Below are 22,409 nucleotides of genomic sequence, written 5' to 3'. Positions count from 1 at the left end.
AGAAGAGGCTTAATAACTGTCATAGGTGCTGTGCGTGGGTTAAAGATGAGGCTTAATGGCAGAGGTGAATTACTTGGAAGTCTTTTAATAAAGAAAACAGAACTTGAACCCAATACTCTTACATTGGAACTAAGAAGGAACCTGGCAAAAACCAAAAGAACAGTAAGACATGGGACTAAACAAAACAGGAACTAAGGAAATTGGCTTTACGCTGAAGCATGGTTCGAAATACTCAACCTCTTATTCACAACAAAACTTATCAGTACTTTTAACAGGAACTCTACCAAACAAAAGCTACACAGACCAGTAGCTAAACAGACAAGTAGCTAAACATGGCAGGAGCTAAACATGATAGGAGTTAAACAAAACAGGAGATACACAGACCAGGAGATACACAGACCAGGAGATATACAGAACTGTATAACATAACAGATAGGGCCTCCATTGAGGCTCTCTGGAAGGTCTGGGGCCTCCACTGAGGCTCTCTGGAGATTCTGGGCCTCCACTGAGGCTCTCTGGAGATTGTGTGCTTGACTTGGGCACTCCCATCACCGGACTGAGGTGCATTCTGGGAAATGGAGCTCATGAACACAAAATACACAAAACACAACAGAGGAGTCTTTGGGCACACAATGCCTTCTAGGGGTTTATCGCTGACAATATTGCCAACTTGGAAGACTTAGGGATGTGACCTAATTAAATATTTGAAAATTAAAGCAATGAATGTGAATTGGCCTATGTTTATATTACATGTCTCAAAGCTTCAGTTTCCTGATGAGGAAATATTTACAGCTCAGAAGGAAGTGCTTGTGTAAGTTTTTGTACAGCTCTGGAGTCTGTTGTGTCAGTGTGTCTCTCGCGCACAGTAATAAACAGCCGTGTCTTCAGCTTTCAGAATGTTCACTTTTAGGTTCAGCATGTTTTTATTGTTGTCTTTAGTGATGGAGAACTGGCCCTGCAGAGACTGAGCAAAATAAGTGCTAGAGCCTGTGCTAATGTATCCGATCCACTCCAGTCCTTGTCCTGGTTTCTGACGGATCCAGTGCATGTAGTAGCTGCTCATTGAGAATCCGGAGACAGTACAGGACAGAGTGACTGTCACTCCAGGTCTCTTCACCACAGAAGGAGAGGAGGTCAGGGACTGTCCATAAGAATCTTGAAAAAAAAGATGACTAGTTATGTTAACATACAGTATGTTATAATAATTATTATTAATATAAAATAATTAAGACAGTATGTTTGATTTTCTCAGTATTTATCTTATAAAAAAAGCACATACTTACATGAAATTAGAACAAATAAAAAACAATATCCTAAAATCATTCTTCTTCAAGTTCTGCTTCCACCAGATGTAAAGTGTATGTGAGTGTTAACTATCACAGAGCTCACTCTGTCAGTAAGAACATGCTGTTTATACCCGAGTCTATTTGAATAGGGAGTGTCCATGTGCATATGGATGTATTAAATCCACAACCACAGACTGCTCAAGTGTAGATGAATTGGTGATTATAAGGTTCTATGTAGACTTTTATCGTGCTTCAGTAGCAGAAAGTGTTCCTGGTAGAAACAATTAGGACCATCCAATAAACCCTAACTTTCTGAAAAATAAATGTTTTAACACATAAAAACAAAAACATGAAGACCAAAAATAAAAATAAAAATAAGCATGGCTTTTGGGATAAAGCTCATAGCTATTTTTTTTTATTTAGTATAAATCCTATTACACATTCGTCATTCTGGTGGGACAGGCTCTGGAACAATGCGCACTACTTGGGGCGGTTGATGTGTGCCTCAAGGCATTTTATATTTTTGACATTAACTATCCAAAGCAGTGTGCTCCTGTATAGGACTTTTTGTAATGTTGCTATGAAATAGCAAGGCCTACTTGAAAAGTCATAGACAGTGTTTGTATGTTAAAACAGAACCAGGGCTGGATAGGTTTGTTCTGCAGAAAAGATATTTAATGTCAGAAAGAGATCCTGAGGCTGAGGCGCAGCTCCTTTCACTGATGTTCAACCCAGGGCCAGAGGTAACAGTAGATGAACGTTTTGTCCCTTTCCGTGGAAAATGCCCTTTCCGGCAGTACATGCCTAGTAAGCCAGGGAAATACAGCATCAAAATTTACCAGCTATGACCTTAGACAAGAACTTCTCAGGTGGAAACTTACCATAGTGGGCACAGTAAAAAAAAAAAATAAACCTGAGCTGCCTGCCGAAATTTTGCAGATGAAGGACAGGGCTCCACTTTCTTCAAAATTTGCCTTTACAGACACCTTTTTTACATAGACGCAGCTGTGTCATCAGCAAGTGACAAAAAGCCCACAATTATTTTGGACTATAATAAAAACAAAGGTGGATTGGACAACCTGGACAAGCTGACTACCACCTACACTTGCCAGAGAATGACCAGATGGCGGCCAATGGTTGTGCTTTATAACATTCTAGATGTGTCTGCATACAATGCATTTGTGTTGTGGACCCACATTCATCTGGGGTGGAAATCAACCAGAAACAACAAGCGGAGAATGTTTCTTTAGGAGTTAGGAAGTTCCCTTGTCAAGGCACACATTGAGCGAAGGGAACGGGTGCCCCGGGACCCAGCCGCTGCAGCATTGGTCAGACAACTGCAGAGCTCACGTAGCACTCCTTCCACACCATCAGCAACACAAAGAGCATCAGTGCTAGCATCCTCTTCGGCCAGCACTGCCTCAACATCAACCTACACAGCCACAGCCACAACCCCACTGAGGCCACCTGATTCTAAAAGAGGTGTCAGGTCTGCCCTAGCAATAAAGACAGAAGGACAAACATACTCTGCTTCTACTGCAAAAAAAAAATATTTTTTAAGAACACACTAAAAGTGTCACTTTTTGCCACACATGCATCCTAACGCAAATGTTCTTGCACTTGAAGATGTTTTTTTGAACTAGTGCCTCATTTCTATTGGCATTCTTTTAATTGACAAGCAAGCATAACAAAGTAACCCAAAAAAGAGTGTTATGGGCTGTTGTTGTAGCCGTGGGCACAAAGGGCAGGCATAGGCGCAGAGGGTTTTTTAAACAAGAATCTTTTACTGTAATAATACAAATAACACAAAACATAAATAAAGCAACAACAAACTCAAACTATAACTAACCATGCTATGTCATAGTACTTATACAAGAGCTAAACATGCAAGGGACTACACTAAACTTTGAGACAAACACAAGACTTCACAAGACCGAATCAGGTCGACACACACACACTCAAACACAAGGGACCTACATATGACCACAAACTAGAGCCTTGGGACATGCTCATTGGTTATGTTGCAAAACAAACTAAAATAAAGCAAACCAAAATACAAAACAAAATGCCCACATGAATGACAGTAAGGACAAACAATGTTCGACCCAGTTTCCCCAGACTAAACAACTATTTATAGAAGATGTAATGAGCTACCTCAGTTCATGTGAGCACCCGCATCACCTGACCGAATTGCCTTCTGGAAAACTGAGTCTGCAAACCAAAACAACACAAACAAAACAGTGACCTCTAGTGGTGGTCCCTTACACAAACAAAAAACACTTCTTATACAGATCAAAGGTACAAATAAAAATAAAGCGGGCATTTGTCTCACTACTGTTAAAAAATAGTTCTAAAAAGTTTTTTTGAGTATCTGTGGTCATTTAGGATGGTTAGATATTTAAATCTAATTGTGCAGAAAATGTTGATCGATTTATTTCGATTCATTACAGCACCTCTAATAATGAGATCATTCTATGATTATTTTATTCTAAGAACTTATATGTGTCTTGTTTGGTGTATATGTTACATAAATTTACAAAAATACATGCATTCTTGATATGTTAAAGCCTCCTTAAATCCTTAAACACTAATCAGGGTCACTGATTCACAATCAGTGAATGTTCTAGTTGATGTGCAGCATAATTGATGTTTGCTCTGTATGATACCTCTATATTTTATAGAAATCAGATTTTTAGGGAGGAAAGCAGCAGCAAAAATGGCAGGAGCATTCTTTAACTAAAATCATTGCTGAATTCTCCAGAGCCCACAGTGACCGAGGCTGATATTTTTCCATATGTTGTTATTGGAGGAAATTTGCATGAACTGTATATTTGAATATTGAATGCTGATTAATCCAAAACAACACAATGGTTTTCTCTAGGTTTTGATATTTACATTATAACACTTAGTGCTTAACTTTATTATAATGATATGGATGTCTGTCAATGCTGGTCAAACATTTGTTACTTGGAGACAAGAGCAGATTTCGAATCTGAATAAAATATTTCTTCATACTCAGTTAACACTGTTTCCTGATCAAGATTACAATCTTGATATGATCCCGGGCAACTCTGGATGTGATAAAGAAAAACATTTACCTCCATCACATGTAAATTTTCTCATTACAGTTGAGTAGATTCAAATAGGAACACTAGAAGCACTTGATAATTTACGCTGGTATCTGATCCTTTAATCCTGTGGCAGCAAGACAAAGTATAAAATCATGCAGATACATGTCAAGAGCTTCAGCCTATCTTTCACTTCTTAACTTCAGATTAGCAGAAAAAAGAAATATGTTCTCTGATTTTGGAAACAGGAAAATAAAGTTTTCATTAAAGCCATTAAAGCCACCATATAAAGTAACCTTCAAAGTTCTTTTGCTTTAGTAATTTCCTTCACTCTAGAAACAATTCTTAATTTTCAAAGAATTTATTTCATACAATGAATAAATATAGAATTTTTTAAAATATTTAAAAAATATATATAATATAATATTGTAGCGTTTTACCGCCAGAAAGGACGTTGGAGAGACGAGTGAGCTTAATTGCTGCCCAATGCAATGGCTGGAAGTACTTTATTTTGTACACAGCATGTATAGCATGAGCAGCACATTCACACGAGAACCACATCCAATTCAGCCTAAGCATGAACAGGAGCACATTCAACAGGTCACACACACACAAACAACAGGGCCGAAGCCACTAACCCAAACACCCTTCCCCAACACGGTGAACACATTGCAAAGCCCCCTGCAATGAATGATGGTCGTCAGCCGCTGCCCCGCCTACGCCACAATATAATATAATATACAGTGGAACCTTGGATTAAGAGCATAATTCGTTCCAGAAGTGGACTAGTATTTCCAAGCAGTCGTAAATCAAAGCAAATTTTCCCATAAGAAATAATGGAAACTCAAATTATTTGTTCCACAGCCCCAAAAAATAAATACATAAAAATAATTAACTATAAAAATATAAAAATATATATAAATTATAGTTAAATACTATAAAATATAAAGTAAAAAAAAAAAAAAATTTACCTGCACTTTACCTTTAAAAAAAAGAAAAATAAATCCAGACAGATAAGTGATTCCGTTTACAGTGGTTACTCAAGGGGGAATGTCTATTACTGCCGCGCATTCTGCCGCGGCCAAATGGCAACAGCCAAAATAAATCAGTCACAATTCAAAGTAATTTGTGAAATGACCACCAGGTGGCGCAAAGGGACATTTTGCAAAACGGCTGCAATTAATTTTGTTTAGACAGACTCTCTGTTTCTGTCTATCATTATTATTAAAAAAATAGCACAAACAACAGCTCAAGGGCTTGTAAAAACATTTTTATTTTGAACTGTAAAAATGTCAATTTTGGAATCCACAGAAGCTCAGTGGTCCGAGCACACCATAATAATCTTTGTATGATAAAATGACTCGTGGCATAAATCTACATGAAGCGCTAGAGTTTTAAAGAATAATTAAACGTAAAAGAAGATGATAATAATAATCAAAAGAATAACTATCATCGTGCTTTTTGCTGTTTATGTCCAGCATTGAATAATTATTTAATTATTAATAATTTAAGATGCTCTTTTAAAACATGCAGTGTTAAGTCAGCAAGTATATGCCGGCACTCTTTAAAAATGAATAAATGAATATTATGACTGAAACAAAGCTGCTCGTGTCGGCTCATATCGGGAGCACTTTGATCAAAGGGGAGATGAAAAGTGAAAGTGTGTGGGGCCATACTCCGTCAGCACTACAACATACTCATCCTGGAAGACATATGGGGCAAGTTAGCTGGCAAAAAGCTGTTTACCATCATGGATGAGAGGGATGGCTACTGGCAGAATAAACTGGATGAGGAGTCTGCAGACCTGTGAGCTTTCAACACACCATGGAGCAGGTACCGCTTTCATCGCATGCCTTTTGGTGGCCGATGACATGATCATAGACGCAGCCACCAAAGCAGAGCATGATGCCATCCTGGAAAACGTGATGAACAACGTAAAAGGCAGCAAAGGGGTTACACGTCATGGCCCCTGTTTCCAGCCGGGGAAAGCCACCCAGTCGCTGGACGTCAGAGAGGACTCCCGTCTGAGGCCATGCTCACAGAGAGAACTGGGAGGGGCTGGTCTGGTAATCCCCCGAAAGGAGAGTCAGCGTAAGCGGACTGAGGCAGGAGCTGCTGTCCACGCGGGACCACGCTGCTACTCTGCCTGCTGTCCACAGCTCACCAGCCTGTGCACGCATGCCAGCGGGGCACTCCCCACCAGACCTGCACCTGCATATCATCCCTTTCACTATCTTTCCATCCTCCCTCCTTTAACCCCTTCCTTTACCATTTTCCTTAATAAATTTTTTATATCTTAATAATAATTAATACCTTTCTTTTTGTATGACCTCGCCTCGTGGCTGTGCTTTATGATGTCGCCCGTGCAACATGGGGCGAACCCGTTACATCCAGATATAAAGTGTATGTGAGTGTTATCTCTTAAAGAGCTCACTGGAAACTGAAACAGCCAAAAATATGCTATTTATACCTGACCCTATTTGAACCGGGAGTGTCCAAGAATACAACAGAATCATTTATTATCAGAAACCCATTTATCTAAATGGAACTCTTTTTTATCAGTAATTTTTATGAGAATTCTATAGGAATGTGCGTTTGATCTCTCAGTAACTCGTCCCTGTATTCAGAATCACATGTTGTTGCACATTTCAGATAAAATACATGAACACAGAAGCAGAGGACTTCAGTAAAGAAGGAAAAAAATAACAATTAATAATTGTTCAAAATGAACAGTCCTTAAAGAATATATATATATATATATATATATATATATATATATATATATATATATTTATTTTTTACATGTGTATTTAAAATGACCATAATTTATTGCAATTATATTCGTTCTTATGTTAGAAAGTCAAGTTATGGCTAATATCACTAATATGGACTATTTGTTGCTTTTCATGGATTCTTAAACATCAATTCGAGTTTTTGTAAGCGGAATCCACTGTGTCCGCTGTGTCTTCAGTTTGCAGAATTTGTCCTCGAATTGCTATTGTGTTGGTAGCAGTGTCTCTGGAGATGCTGAACCTATTTTTTAGTTTCTTACTAAGAGCTGTACTACCACCACTACTGATATACCCAATCCACTCCAGAGCTTTTCCTGCAGGTTGCTGTAAATAATAATTAAAAAAAGATAAAACGTTCACAGATAGCAGCTGCCAGCAGGAGCAGTTGCGATGTAGAAAACATTGTGTGTGTATTGTTTGTCTTCTCTAGTCTCCGTCCATTTATAGAGGATATTACATCAGATAAACTGTGTGAGGACCTACGGAAGATCCAAGTAGGCCGACTAGTGGTAGAGCAATTACGGAGAGAGAAAGAGCAACTTTCTGACGGGGCTAGCGCGAGCAAGCCAGGCGACCAAAGCAGAGCAGCAAAATGAACATTCCGGCACTGGATCTCGGAATAGACTCATCAAGAGTCCCAGCGCCGGAGCAAACTACAGCTCCGGCGAGGTGGACTGCAGCTGCGCCTTCCCTCCTACAACGGCGCCGTCGAGCCCTACGGCTTCTTCGCTCAAGTGGAGCTAGCAGCCAACTTCACGGGCTGCTCAGTAGGTGAACCTAGCCGGGGAAGGCGCCTCCCACACTCGTCTTTGTTCCCCCAACTCGTGGATTAAACTTCCGTTTGGGAGGTATAGGAAATCGCGCTGGGGTCTATGTGGACTGTGTTTTGGACGACGTGTTTACCTGTTGTGCTGGTGCATAAAAAAGATGATTCTTGATGGTTTTGTGTTGATTACCAATGGTTAAACGAGGTAATGCGAAAGGACTCTTATCTGTTGCCTCGGATTGATTAACCTGTTGCGGGCTCGGCTTGGTTTGGCTCACTGGATTTGCGTAGCGGATACTGGCAAGTAGAGCTCGCCCCGGAAGCACGACTTAAAACCGCGTTCTCGATCGGGCAAGGGCTATGGCAATTTCAGCGCATGCCTTTCAGCCTATGTAACGCTCCAGCTATTTTTGAACGATTGATGGAGAAAGTTCTGGCAGATATCCCTCACAACCGATGTGTAGTCTACCTGGACGATTTATTGGTTCACGGGAAAGAGTTTGTGGGCGCGCTAGCTAACCTAAGGTAAGTCTTTCTGGCTATCCGGTGGGCGAATTTGCGGCTTAACCCCAAAAAGTGCCAGCTGTTGCAGCAAGAGACCGTTTTTCTGGATCACATAATTAATGCTAAAGGGATTGCTACCGATCCAGCCAAAGTTGCTGCGAGCGTTTTGTGGACCCGAGAGAAATTACTGCGTCACACGAATTCGGTTCTACATAGGGTGCTAGTTTGGGTTAAAGAGGGCCTGAGACTGGATTACACCACAGTCGCTCATCTAGGGCTAGAGGTAAAAGCTCTCCACTCGCAATTTACTCACCTCGCGCTGAAAGAAGGTTTACTCTACCGCCGCTGGGAACGGCTTCCAGCTGTTGGTACCGAGGGCCTAGCGGAAATGTGTACTGGGGTTGGTTCATGGACATTTCCGTTCGGGGCACTTCGGGGTAACTAAGACTTTGCAGCATTTGCGCGCTCGCTTCTACTGGCCGGGCTGTCATACTGATAGCGAACTCTTCGTTCACAGATGCAATCTCTGCCCTTCTCAGCGCTCACGGGCACCGCTGCAGGACTTTCGGGTGGGGGCACCTATGGAGCGTATGGGCGTGGACATTCTCGGCCCGTTTTCCGTTTCTGATCGCGGTAACTGTTATGTGCTGGTAATCATGGATTACTTCACGAAATGGCGGGAGGGGTTTGCTGTTCCTCACCAGAGTGCTTCTACCACGACTCGAGTGCTGGTGGATGAGGTGTTTAGCCAATTCGCCCCGGAGCAGTTACACAGCGATCAGGGGCAAAATTTTGAGGCGGAAGTGTTTGTGGCAGTGTGCGAGCGCCTCGGGGTGAAAAAGACCCGCACCAAGCCCCTTCACTCCCAAAGTCTGGTTAATAAAAATCTGGTTAATACAGTCTCGGCCTGGCCTAAGGGCACATTGCTCTTCTCTCTAATCATAAATGGTTGTTTGCAGGCTTTAATGATTTTTGTGTGTACTTTCTCAGCCACTGAGAGGTGACTTATTCCCCTAGAGTTATCACATTGTGTCCTATCACCCTTTTTTAATACAGGTAAAATGTCAATTTCAATTTCATAGTAGCTCATTCTGCATTCCATATTCACTGGATTAGCACATTTCTAGCAGCTTTTCTAGCCAGGGGGTCACAGCATCAGGGCCCCAGGCCTTCCTGTTCTTGAGTCATATGATGGCTGCAGTAACTTCCACTTTTATTGGTTAGTTGATGTTCACATTTTCAGAAACACTTTCTACATCTAGATCCTGATTTATGGCTGGTTGGGAGCCTGTCAGAATGCTTCTTCCAAGATTCTAGGGCTCCATCAGTGCACTGTGCAATCTGGCACATTGCATCTCAGATCTTTGATCCAGCAGTAGCCTCCATCTCAGCAGAACGATTCTGTTTTGATTCTTATGTCACTGGATTTATACCTATAATATGTACATCACTCGGCTAATCTTAGCTGTCTGCTGACACCTTGGATGGGGTACCAATCCATAAAAATTGGGTGCCATTTCTTTAAAAGTCTCCATATACATACTTACCAGATGCAGCTGTTAACAGCAGGAGAAGAAATGTAAAGAACATGGTTTAAACCTGAACCCAAAACCTCACTTCTCCAGGAGCAACATTTGATATTTTATTGATTTGCATAACAGTTTTTAGTCTTTTATAAAGGCACAGAAGACTTGGAAGCATGATGCATTTCTTGCAAATGTCATCAAACAGTGAGTATTATGAAGTCTGGGTTAATAACACTGATATAATAGATAGAATTTCTTAGTTTTGTAACGATGTTTCAGTTGGAGCTTATGACTTTCATGTAAATTCCAGGGAGAACATTCTCTTATTAACCTCTCTCAGTACATTAAACCTCAGGTAAGTGATGTATAAATAGAGAAACAGCACCCTCCATGTCTTAAAACTTAAAGAAAAAGCATTATGTTCCTACGTTTATAATGTGTGTGCAGAAGACATGTAGTGTAAAAGCTACAAAATCTAAGGTCCGGTTTACCTGTCCATAAAAAATGTCAAATAAATGTAAAATAAATTGCACAATTGCTTTAATGGTAAAACAAGTAAAAAATCAACTTATTTCTGATTATATGTCCAATTTGTCTGTAAGCATTTAGTGTACCATTATTTACTTTATTGGATGTAATAAAACATTTAATAAAAATGAACAGTATGTGTGGTAGACTGTAAAAACTCTTATGGTGGTAAATCTGTTTTTTATTTATCAAACTGTAACACTTTAATTTTATAAAACCATAATTATATTTCAAAACACTGTTAAAATGTGATAATTTGATTAAAAGTCAAACACTGGTTCATTGTTTCACGTTAACACATGCTGTAAGAGGAACTGTGCTGACTGAGCATAAAAAATGTAATAATCCTGATTTAAAAAAAATCATTTAAATAGAAGATATTTTGGGTCCCTACAATGTTCTAGCACCAATATTGTTTTTTGTACAGTGTTTCCTAATATGTGTCTCACTGTGCTTCTCGTCCGCAGTAATACACAGCTGTGTCCTCAGCTGTCAGACCAGTGAGTTTCAGATACACCATGCTGTTGGAATTATCTCTGGTGATTTCTGTTCTCCCTTCAAAGGATTTACTATAACTAGTGCCACTGGCATCACTATAGATAATCCCCATCCACACCAGTGGTTTGTTCGCTTGTTGTCTGATCCAGTGCATGTGGTAGCTTCCAAAAGTAAATCCAGATCCTCTGCAGGAGAGACTCAGGGTTTCTCCAGGTTTCTTCTGCACTGTTGTTTGTAATGACTCGAGACTTTCACATTTCACACCTGCTGAAAAAAAAAAAATAATAATAATAATAATAAAAAATACAGATAAATACAGATAAAAGAGTGAATCACAGGTTACAGTTGAGAACTCACTGATGAGGCAAATTAGTAGTAGGAATAAAGAGAGTGGGATCTTCATGGTGAGTGTTGATGAGACTCGACTGCTGCACTCAGCTCAGCTGCACATAAATACTGCATGGACACACAGCACTCTGGATTTGCATCACAGCGTCACAAACGAAAAAAGATCAAAGGCAGGTACTCTACTGGGTAGAGGCTTTTGATCATTATAATCCTAAAAATTTGTGACAACTCATTTATTAAACAATGTCTTTGTATTTATGTTTTGTATCTATTTATAATTACTTAAAAAAAAGTTAGTTCTTGTTATTTGAGTTGCTTGCTATATTGCAAAGAGCGTTTCTGTTGTCAGAAGAAACCTGATATTAAATGTAGAAGTAATAATATAGCCCTGCAATGGATTGGCACCCTGTCCAGAGTGTACCCCGTCTCATGCCCTAAGTCTCCTTGGATGGGCTTCAGGCCCCCCGAGACACTGAATACAGGATAAAGCGGTATAGACGACGATAGATGAGAGAGTGAGTATTATAGTGACATATTAACACATTAATATTCTGTAAACCTGTGCTTTGCTCCTTGCACTAGTCAGAGATGCCATTATTACTGTAGAAGTCATTATAAAGATAATTTTATGTAATATGTTTGAAGGTTTTTTTTTTTTTTCATTTTGTTCCAGACATTTTCACTATTATATTGCAAGATCATTTATTGACATAGTCTCCACTGCATTCATGATACCTGTGATTCAACCAATCACTGGGAGAAAGGTTAAGCTGATGTATTAGTTTGCAGTCCATCTCTCTCTTTCTCTCTCTCTCTCTCTCTCTCTTGTTCCTTTTCTACTGTATGTACAATTTTCAAACCAGACAATGATTATCTTGCCTCTTAATCATGGTTAGGTTACAACTCTGGAATAAAGCAAGATGGAAAGACATGGCACAGGATTGACATGGACCAGTGATTAAAAATTTAATTTAAGATGTGTATTAGCTGGGTTTATGGGGTCACAATAGTAACTATTAAGTTGATTTAGCCAATCATAGTGTAAATGGTATTTTACACTTAAAAATGTATAAAAAAAAAAAAAAACAGGAGTCAGTTTGCTGATAAAATTAATAGTTCTTTTACCAACTCAGCTATACTGTAAATTTAAAGTGAAGTGGGATGTCAGTTGTAAATGTATACACTGTAAAAAATAAACTGTAAATTTTACTGCAATAAACCATATTTTCATATGTTTTAACTGTTAAATTTAAGGTCTAAAACTAATTACAGTTTTTCACTGTAAATTCTATGCAAGTTTTTTTTTTTGTATAAATGCAAGTTTTGTGAAATACGGTTTTATCCTGTAGCACTTATACAGTATTTCACTGTTAAATTCACGGACATTTCTTTACAGGTTAGCAATGGCAAATAGTTTGCATGGCTCACAGGTTAGGTAGGAGCGCTCTTCAACTGAATTTTCCTTAAGGACCCCAATGAGGTCAGGTCTGGCTCAGTGTGTATCAGAGTCAGCAGCTGAACTTTTTGTGCTGTACATCCTTCATGTTTATTTATGTCACAGTTTATTCAGGCACAATAATAGACAGCGGTGTCTTTAACAGTCAGCCCAGACAGCTTGAGGTATGAAAGACCTTTACTGTAATCTTTGGTCTAATAGTATAATAATATCTTAGGCTCCTTTATATGTTTTCCACTGAGGACATGATTTAATAAATTCATTCATGTTTTCATGGTTTTTGGTTGGATTCTGCATTTTTCTTGTCAATCTGAGGTCAAACTGAGCCAGTCTCTACTGTGGTATTTAACTACTCTAGAGGCGGGCCATGCAAATTAGACTCTCTTTATAAGTACTGTACAGACTCCAGCTGCATTATTTCTACATAGTTTGTACTGTTTTTCAGTAACATATGTATCCACAAGCTGTTTACTGTTTTATTTTGATCTTGAAGTCGTGATGTACTCGATCTTCTGTAAGGGCTCGTCACAAGGATTTATAATCTCTGGAATGATATCTTACAGTCTTACAACAGAGGCTGACAGTTCCACCACTATTACTCAGTACTCCGTGACTATGAATATACTCTAAACTCTGGCCCTTCCCAGCTTATAAAGAGCGGTTGTAAACAAAGTAGAACATTAGCATTAATATAGTATAATTAATGCATAATTAATAATATAAATAGCTCAGTGGAGTTTCTGTAAGAACTTCTAAACAGAACAAGTGACTGATGTGAATATTTGAAAGGTATTTAAGATAAATGATGTAAGTGAAAGTGGAGTTTTTGTACGGCACTTCAGCTGTTTGTGTCAGTGTGGTTTTCGAGCACAGTAATACACAGCTGTGTCTTCAGTCTTCAGGCTGGTCATGTGCAGATACACCTGCTTCTTGCTGTTGTCTCTGGAGATGGTGAATCTTCCCTGAACAGACTGAGAGTAGTACTTATCGCTACCACTCGGAGCAGAAATGAATGAGATCCACTCGAGGCCTTTTCCTTGAGCCTGTCTAATCCAAGCTAAATCTGCACTGCCATCACTTATCCCAGAGTAGGTACAGGTGAGTTGATGAGATCCTCCAGGTTTAATGACCGCTGGCTCAGACTCGGTTAGTGTCTGACATCCACAACCTGTCAAATACATTTAATCATTATATAATCAAACATTATCACACAATTAATATTAGTTATACACCCTTAAATATGCTGTTACTCACAGGTTATAGTAAATAAGATCAAAATGAAACAGTAAATAACTTGTGGATGCATGGTCGTTACTGGAAAACAGTACAAACTATGTAGAAATAATGCAGCTGGAGTCTGTACAGTACTTATAAAGAGAGTCTAATTTGCATGGCCCGCCTCTAGAGTAGTTAAATACCACAGTAGAGACTGGCTCAGTTTGATCTCAGATTGACAAGAAAAATGCAGAACCCGGCCACATACTGTAAAAACCATGAAAACATGAGTGAATTTATTAAATCATGTCCTCAGTGGAAAACATATAAAGAAGTCTAAGATACCATGTGTTAACACGAGTAAAAATACACTGCTACAGTAAGTGACACTTAGCTACGTAATCAAACTCCATTTGGAAGTACTTTAATTCAGTTTTTTTACAGTTAATACGAGTTTTTAGCTCAGGTTATAATAATAATAATAATAATAATCATAATAATAATAATAATAATACTAACAACAACAACAATAATAATACTACTACTAATAATAATAGTTGTAAATGAAAGTAACCTTTATTGCAAATATCAACGTTTATCATATATCATCCATCCATCCATCCATCCTGTCTCAGGAAACCTAGGGCACAGAACCAGGACCATGCTGGATGGGCTGCCGACCTTTTACTAGGCACACACACACATACTGTATTCACACAGAAATATACTGTAAACACCCAGTGTTGGGTGTAACGCGTTGCAAAGACGTTAGAGTACTTGGATTACATTTTTAATGTAACGAGTAATCTAATGCTTTAGATCCGCCATTTAAGTACTCAGTTATTTAGTTATATATTCAAAAATGTAATTCATTATTCGAACAATTTATGTAATCAATGAGCCAGACAGAAGTGATTCCATTAGTATGTGCGTGTAGGTGTGTGTGTGTGTGTGTGTTTCAAACTCCCATAAACCTTCTCGTTTTTATCTGAAATACTCCTTATTATGTTATGTGGGAGAACCACATCACAACATGACACATCTGTTTAACACTATGCACACTGCAGAATCAGGACCTCAGACCAGAGCAACAAAAAGCTTTAAAATTAGCAGATTATTTTGTAAGAAAAGAAAAAAAAAGTACTTTGGGATGCTGTGCGATTGAAGGCTTTACCGTTACCTCTCACTTTACATCAGGCCTGATCACATGACACCATAATGTGCTATGACATCACAAGTCAATAGTTTTATTCATTACTTAGCATTGTGGATGATTCATCCATTATCTACAGTATACTTCTTACCCTATGCAGGGTCATGAGCAGCTTAGAATCTATGCCATGAAACAGAGGACACAAGGTAGGTAGTGAGGTGACAGTGCTAACAGACACCACTAACCCACCATAACACCTGTTGATGAAGTTTATTATCTATCATGAGAACTAAATGAGGGCATTGTGGGTTGGTCCTTCCCGTGCTTGGTACTCAGGTTTCCTTCCAATGTCCAGAGACATGTGGTCTAGAATGATTGTCATTTTTTAGAGTAGTGTATGATTGGCTTTGTGAAAGTATGTGTGCTGTGTCCTGTGATGGTTTGTCGTCCCATTCAGAGATGTGCAGGCATCTCATTTTCTGCTTTACAATCAGTGCTCCCCATGACATGACAGGATATCCTGGCTCCCTAATAAACTAGAAACAAAATTGCTCAAGAAACCATGAAGTTGGGTTTCAATGACGCACGACTTTTCCTGCACAAAACAGTGAATAAATGGCTCGATTTAGACCATGAGGTTACAAAGATATGATTTTGTTTGTTGGCTGAGATTCCATTTGTGTGTGTGTGTGCCTATGGGGCGTGGTTTTATTCTTTGTTATAAATACAACAGTAATAGTAGGGGCACTCTCATTATTTTAATTCGGACATTCTCTGCTATTCATTTAGGAGGAAGTTACATACAGTATAAATACAATCAAATACTTTTTTCTGATTTCATAAAAACGTGTATGCAAGGTCCAGTGACTTAAATTTGAACTGATTTGAATGGCCCGCCTCTATAATACACATTCATTTGTTGGTTTGTATTACAGTTACAGTTAATTACATTTAGCCTTTGCACTGGTGTGACAACAATAATGACTTGTTCAGTAAAAGCTGTGTAAAAAAATCTGTGTGGTTTTAGTACAGCTGCTTCCTCAGCTTCAGTCACTGTGTCTCTCGAGCGCAGTAATAAACCGCAGTGTCCTCTGTCTTCAGACTCTTGGCCTTTAAATACTGTGTGCTTGCAGGAACGTCTTCTGTAAAGATGAACTGGTCTTTCAGAGACTCTGCATATGTTCCTTCATTATTACCTGTATTCATCCTACCGATCCATTCCAGAGCTTTCCCTGGTTTCTGTCGTATCCAGTGTATGTTGTAGCTTGTCATTGAATACCCACTTATTTTACAAGAGATCTTCACAGTTTCTCCAGGTCTCTTTACCACAGCAGGAGACTGGTCCAGTCTGATCTCAGCACTGCAGAAAGCTGTTAGATAAAACAATCACAAATAATCATTCATGTATTAAATAAAACACTCAGTGAAAAACCTATAACGGAGTCTCAGATACCTTGTGTTAATATGAGTATAAAAATGCACTGAATGACTTTTCGCCCCATGATCAAACTCTGTGAACGCTGGAAGTTCTGTAATTCAGATGGCTGATTTGAGCTTTATCTAAGCAACAAGTTGATATTTTATGCAGAGCAAATCATAACAGGATGGATTTGCATAGACATCACTTAAACCAATAGGGTCAGGTCTATAATATAATATGAACATCCACAGACTCGTTTTGCATCTGCTGAGGATGAGAGTGATGTCAGTTTACAGTCTGTCAGTTTATCGTGATAAGTGTTTTAAAGTTGTTATGGATTATTGATTTGCTTTATTTAGAGGTGTTTGTTATTTACTAAAGAACAAAATTTACATAATAAACAAACAACCTTTAGAATGTTCTCTCTTTTTGTTTTAACAGCTGAACACTTTTTCTTTATTTATCTCACGAATATTAAATAGACAATTTGCTTCGGTGTATTCAGCACTGTTTTAAGTGTTTATAATATACATGTTAAAGTTGTCTGAATTAAAATGTAAGGTGTGTTATTGATGTTATTTAATTTTAAAAGATAATATTTGTGTATTCTTTCATTTCAGAAATTATTTAATAAACAAATTTCATGTGTTGTGTCAATAGAAGCGAGCTACTGCCCTCTATAGGTGCAAAAAACATTTACACTTTGGTTCTCTTCCTGCAGATGTGTGTGGACTTTTCATTACTGATACCAACATCCACTTTACACAGCTCAGATCTAGCAACCCTAATGGAGTGAATGCATTCTCAGCTCAGGACAAATCATTTAATTTTAAGGCCAAAGACGAAACATGTTCTTTAATATTCGGGAAACAGTGTTATCTTTTCTATGAGTTAAAGTTAAACCAGTTTCAGTTCACTTAGTGATGTGTCCAGGGCTGACGGAGTAGCTGTAATACGAGTCTCTGCCCCATAATCAAGCTTTTACAGTACATTCAGTTCTGCGACACAAGCTTAGGGTGATCAAGAGGCTGATTTTTAGAACAGTATGAAATAATCTATTCTATAGTTTTATGAATCCTTCAAAGCAAACAAGATGCTCCTGAACAAAATCTGTAAATTTCATTAGCCCTGTTAGATCCTGTGCTGCTGAATAAGAATCTGTGTTTATAAAATCAAGGAAGTGACTAAAAAACTTACTACAGCTTCTCTCACAAATAGCAGAAGCTAACTGACATCAAAGTAAATGGAAAGGCATTTATTTTATTCTATCTTTGTTGAACATTTGAATCAGCAACATACATGTATTCTGGAGAGACATACACGGTGCTCTTTTAAACAATAATCAGATTATTCAATGTACAGGAGGTAAACTGTGCTAAATAGTTAAATAAAATAGTAATGACACTGTACATGGTTTCACTTTGGGCTTTTTGTACAGTGATGCTGTTAATCTGTGTCTTCTGTCTAAATGTTCTGATCTGTTAATTAATGTTACTGTGCTCATGGACGTGTCTCTAGAAATCTGAAATCTGTAATAAGTGCTGCCATCATAACATGTATATCTGATCCACTCCAGATGTTTTACTGCAGTGTGTCGTTCCTAAATATATCAGCCTATAAAACCATATTGACAATGACAAGGATGCACCACATGAGCAACATCGCATGAGCAAATCTGACCACTCGTTCCTTTCACTTTACTATAGCTGATGGACAACTCTTGCATTGGTAGTTTTCTGTTAACTTTTGCAAAAGATTAAAGTTTATTATAACCTGCACATGCTTCTGTGCATTCAAATCTATACAGTACATGTTAATGCGGTGAAATTAGCCCATTTTGTTCTGTATCAAACAGTATAGATCATGCAGCCTGGCTTAATGAGACTCTGATCTAATACAGTAGATCTGTAATATCTCATGTGTTGCTGTCAGGTGTTACGTTAGGGAGGACGCAAGTGCAGGTAACAGATAAGACTTTATTTATACAATGAATAACCAAAACGCGGGTAATCAGTATTCGTAGTCAGAAAACGTGCTAGGGTCGGTCGATCGGCAAAACTCACAAACTAGGGTAGGCAAGAAATCGGAAACTGAAAAACAGATAAAGGTCATACACAATAAGGCAATCAAGATAATAAAGGCTTGGTAACGTCCGGAAAACTCACGAGAGCGTATACTTCGCGAAGTCTCTCTGTTGCTGAGTCCTACAGTATTTAAGCACCTGGTTACTGTGGTCTAGAACTCAGGTGACCTGGAACGTGACTGTTGGGAATTGTAGTTTGTATCCTCCATGGTTGTAGGCGGAAGTGCTTTAGTTAGCCTGACATTTGCACAGTGTCAATATTAGATTTTATGACTTTTAAATGGAATCCTAGGAGAACATGAGTCTATTTTTATTCCTTTTAATCTTTGTAAAGCTCTGAGTGGGTTCGGAAATCACATACACAGTGAGACGTTGATGCTGTGAAATCAGGAGAGGTTTTATAAATATTTAGTAAGTTTGTGAATATTAAAGCAGGTCTTACTTGGGAATTAGGTGCTCGGTGATGATGATCGACGTGGGGGTCTTGCAAGTTGTAGTCCACATCCTGACAAGGCACTGTGTTCCGGTGGGCTGTTGTGAATGAGCGCTGGTTGTGCCAGGAAGTGGAGACGAAGGTGCGTAGCTGACTTTTCGGTGAGCACTTTATTCATTTATATTTAAAAACAAAAAAATGCCGCCCCCACCTCACAACCACCAGTTGCACATGTCCTTTCTTTCCTCTTTTCAGAGTGAGAGTTAATCACATCCTGCCACATCCACTAAGCACCTATAATGTCTACTTCTTCTTCTTATTATTCTTCTTCTTCTTCTTCTTATTATTATTATTCTTATTATTATTTCATCTTCTTAGTAGCATTGCCCCAGTTGGAAAACATCACTATCCCTCTCTCTCTCATATGACAGAAGTTATGAAATATTAATGCAATGGAAAAGGGTCTCTCTGGTATGTGTGCTACTACCATGGAGCATTGATCAAAATGTAACAGGCAAGAAAATGTTATACGCACTATTTACAAACAAGCACTAGTTAATGGGGGGAGACAACAACATATGGTTTAAATGGGCTATTATTTTGTGCTCACAATAGGAAAATACATAGTTTAATGAAAATCATGTATAATTCCCATGCCCAACCAACAGTAGGGCAAGACAGCTTTGAGAGGATCACATACAGAACTGATAAAAATGACTACAAACACATCTGCTTTTCTTATATTCTTTGATAAATTGAAGCCTCGAGAAATGAGCTCTTTGGTAAACCAATTGGCTAGAAGGCTTCAGAGCTTTGTAAAGTTTCATGTCACCATCACAAGTTTGCGGGCAAACGAAGCCTCAAGAAATAAACCCTTTCGTGAATCTATTGGCTGGAAGCCTTTAGAGCTTCGGGCAGCTTTATCTCACCATCACTAACTCACCAGCATGTGGTCCATTTATAGGGAGTGGTTGAAAGGTGGACAGTGTATGATTTGTTGTCACTGATTCCCCATCCCTTCTGTGCTCTGATGCTGTCCAAGGTGCAGTCTGAGCCTTGCTTGTTCTTTCTCCAAGATAAGCAAGAAAATGGTATTTTATAGCCCTGGGTTTAAGCTCGTCATCACATATTTTATTCATTTTCACCTAAACATGTTGGGTAGATGTTGTTTAAGTAGAGAAACATACTTAGAGCGCCTCTCAGAGATCTATGCAATGTTCATGCATTACTACTGTGGCTGCAGAATAAATGTAGATTTGTTTATAGTATGGGTTACATAGTTTTATGGAAGTCCTTCTAAAATACTGCACTGCTGATGAATCCTCATGTGATGAAGTTTTTGTAAAGCTTTGGAATTTGTTGTGTCTGTATGACTTAAAGTTATCCTTTTCTGAGTTCTGCTTCTGACAGATTTAAAGTATATGTGAGTGTTATCTATTTTAGAGCTCACCGAAAACTTTTTTGATAATGCAGACTGATGTATCTTACGTAAAATTACTTTTCTAAGTGTGTTTTTCGAACTGTCCCTTAGGAGTCTTCTTACTGTAAGTCGCTGCCTCTTACGTCTAACGTTACATGGCGCTGTCTACAGTGAAGGTACTGAATTAGCTGACATCAGTTGCTTAGAAATCGATTTTTGACTCCTTTTGCATGACAGTGTTAAGAAAGACTTTCTATGCAAATTAAACATTGCACTAAATTCTTCTAATAACGTTTATTCCGACATGGGTTAACTTATCAATAGCATGCGATAATAGACAATAGATATAAATTAAATCACCAAACTGTCGGTAATATTTTAATGTAACCTGTAGTGACGGTGAAGCGAATGCTGTGCTGCAGCTGTTTGTCAATCAACTATGATTGTATAACCGAATCATAGTTGATTGACAAACAGCTGCGGTCACTTATGTGCAACGCACTCTTAATTGCCATTGGTTGAAACCTTCAATAAAAGCAATCTACCTACACTAAACAGAGAGAGGGATAAGATGGAGAAGATGGCAGAGAAGAGGCAACGAAAGAAAAGGGCACCAAGTTTCTTATCAGATGAAATGTTGCTAGATGAGGTGTTCACCCACAAGGCAACATTATTCGCCAGCTTTAGAAACAATGTGTGCAACAGCATTAAAAAGAACTCTGGAGTGGGATTGTGAGGAAAATGGCTGCCTCCATTTCAGGTGCACCCAGAGACTGGCAGAATGTCAGGAATAAATGGCACAATTTTTTGAGCCATGCCAAGGTGAGAGCTGCTGCAGTCCGAAGAGATCGGGCAAGAACAGGTGCTGGTTCCAGTTCAGTGTCGCCACTACACCACTGGAGGAGAAGGCACTGGCAGTAATGGGAGAATCAGCCTCTCAATCCCTGGGGGGATTGATGTGAGAAGAGGTGATGCCGAGCATGCCTTGTGCTCACAGGCCATGCTCCCCGATTACTCAGAGGCCTGCAGCACCCTCCTCTCCTGGCAGCAGCGAGCCTGAAGAACACCGCCTCCGCCACCGCCTCCGGAACGCGTGTTCTTGCCAATCTTCTTGCAAATTTCAATCTCAGTACCAATCTTGCTGCCATCTGAAAGTAAGCCAGTTTTTCGTTGGTCATATTTTGATGTTCATTTCATCACAGTTGCTAATCTGATAATCTGTTTTTGTTTCTTTTATAGATGCTAAGCAACAGTCACACCAGTGACTGTGTGTGTGTGTGTGTGTGTGTGTGTGTGTGTGTGTGTGTGTGTGTGTGTGTGTGTGTGGTCTGTGTAAATAGTTTTTGTATGTCATTTGTAGTGTATGCACCTATTACTTTAATTTTTGTTTTTTTATGTTGCTGTTAATAAAGTGTCGAGGATGATCCAAGCTCCGCAGTCTCAAGTGTGTGTCTTCTTTAAGACTAAGTAATCGTGTGGCCCAAAGACAAGACATTATCAGGAAAAACTGATTCCCTATTGCAATAAGAAACCTACGTAAAAAAAAATTTTGCTCTATTTATCCACAAGGAAATTAAAAGAATGTTTATTTAGATGGAAGTTTATTTTTAAAGACTCGTTTGTAGTAACAGAGTACCGACATTAGTCTGAGATGGAGATGATGAGTGTTTGAAAAAGGTTTGCTGTGCTTGAGGCAGAGCAGCGGCGAGAGAAGCTGTCTTCCAATCTTGCGACCTGAGTTCACTAGCCATTAGTTAAATCAAGATTAATCGTGATTAACTGTGACCCTGAATACAGGATAAAGCGCTATAGAAGATGAGTGAGTGAGAGTGTGTCTCTGGTTCAGTGTGTGTCCTGTTCTGTGCATCTCAAAAGCCTGTGCGTTTCCTGGTCAGTGTGTCGCTAGTATGTGT

General features: G+C 38.9%; 1 gene segment (V, D, J or C); it reads right to left on the bottom strand.

Moving 5' to 3' along the window:
• Window positions 1–844: 844 nt before the first annotated feature.
• Window positions 845–2,714, bottom strand: LOC128544296 (Ig heavy chain V region 5A-like). The segment is given in 2 exon segments: window positions 845–1,141; window positions 2,637–2,714. Coding segments are annotated over 2 exon segments (375 nt in total).
• Window positions 2,715–22,409: the final 19,695 nt, after the last annotated feature.

The sequence above is a fragment of the Clarias gariepinus genome, chromosome 16 (assembly GCF_024256425.1).
Source record: "Clarias gariepinus isolate MV-2021 ecotype Netherlands chromosome 16, CGAR_prim_01v2, whole genome shotgun sequence".
NCBI lineage: Eukaryota > Metazoa > Chordata > Actinopteri > Siluriformes > Clariidae > Clarias > Clarias gariepinus.
The sequence above is the reverse complement of the archived record's forward strand: the minus strand, read 5'-3'. Positions and strand labels throughout refer to the sequence as shown.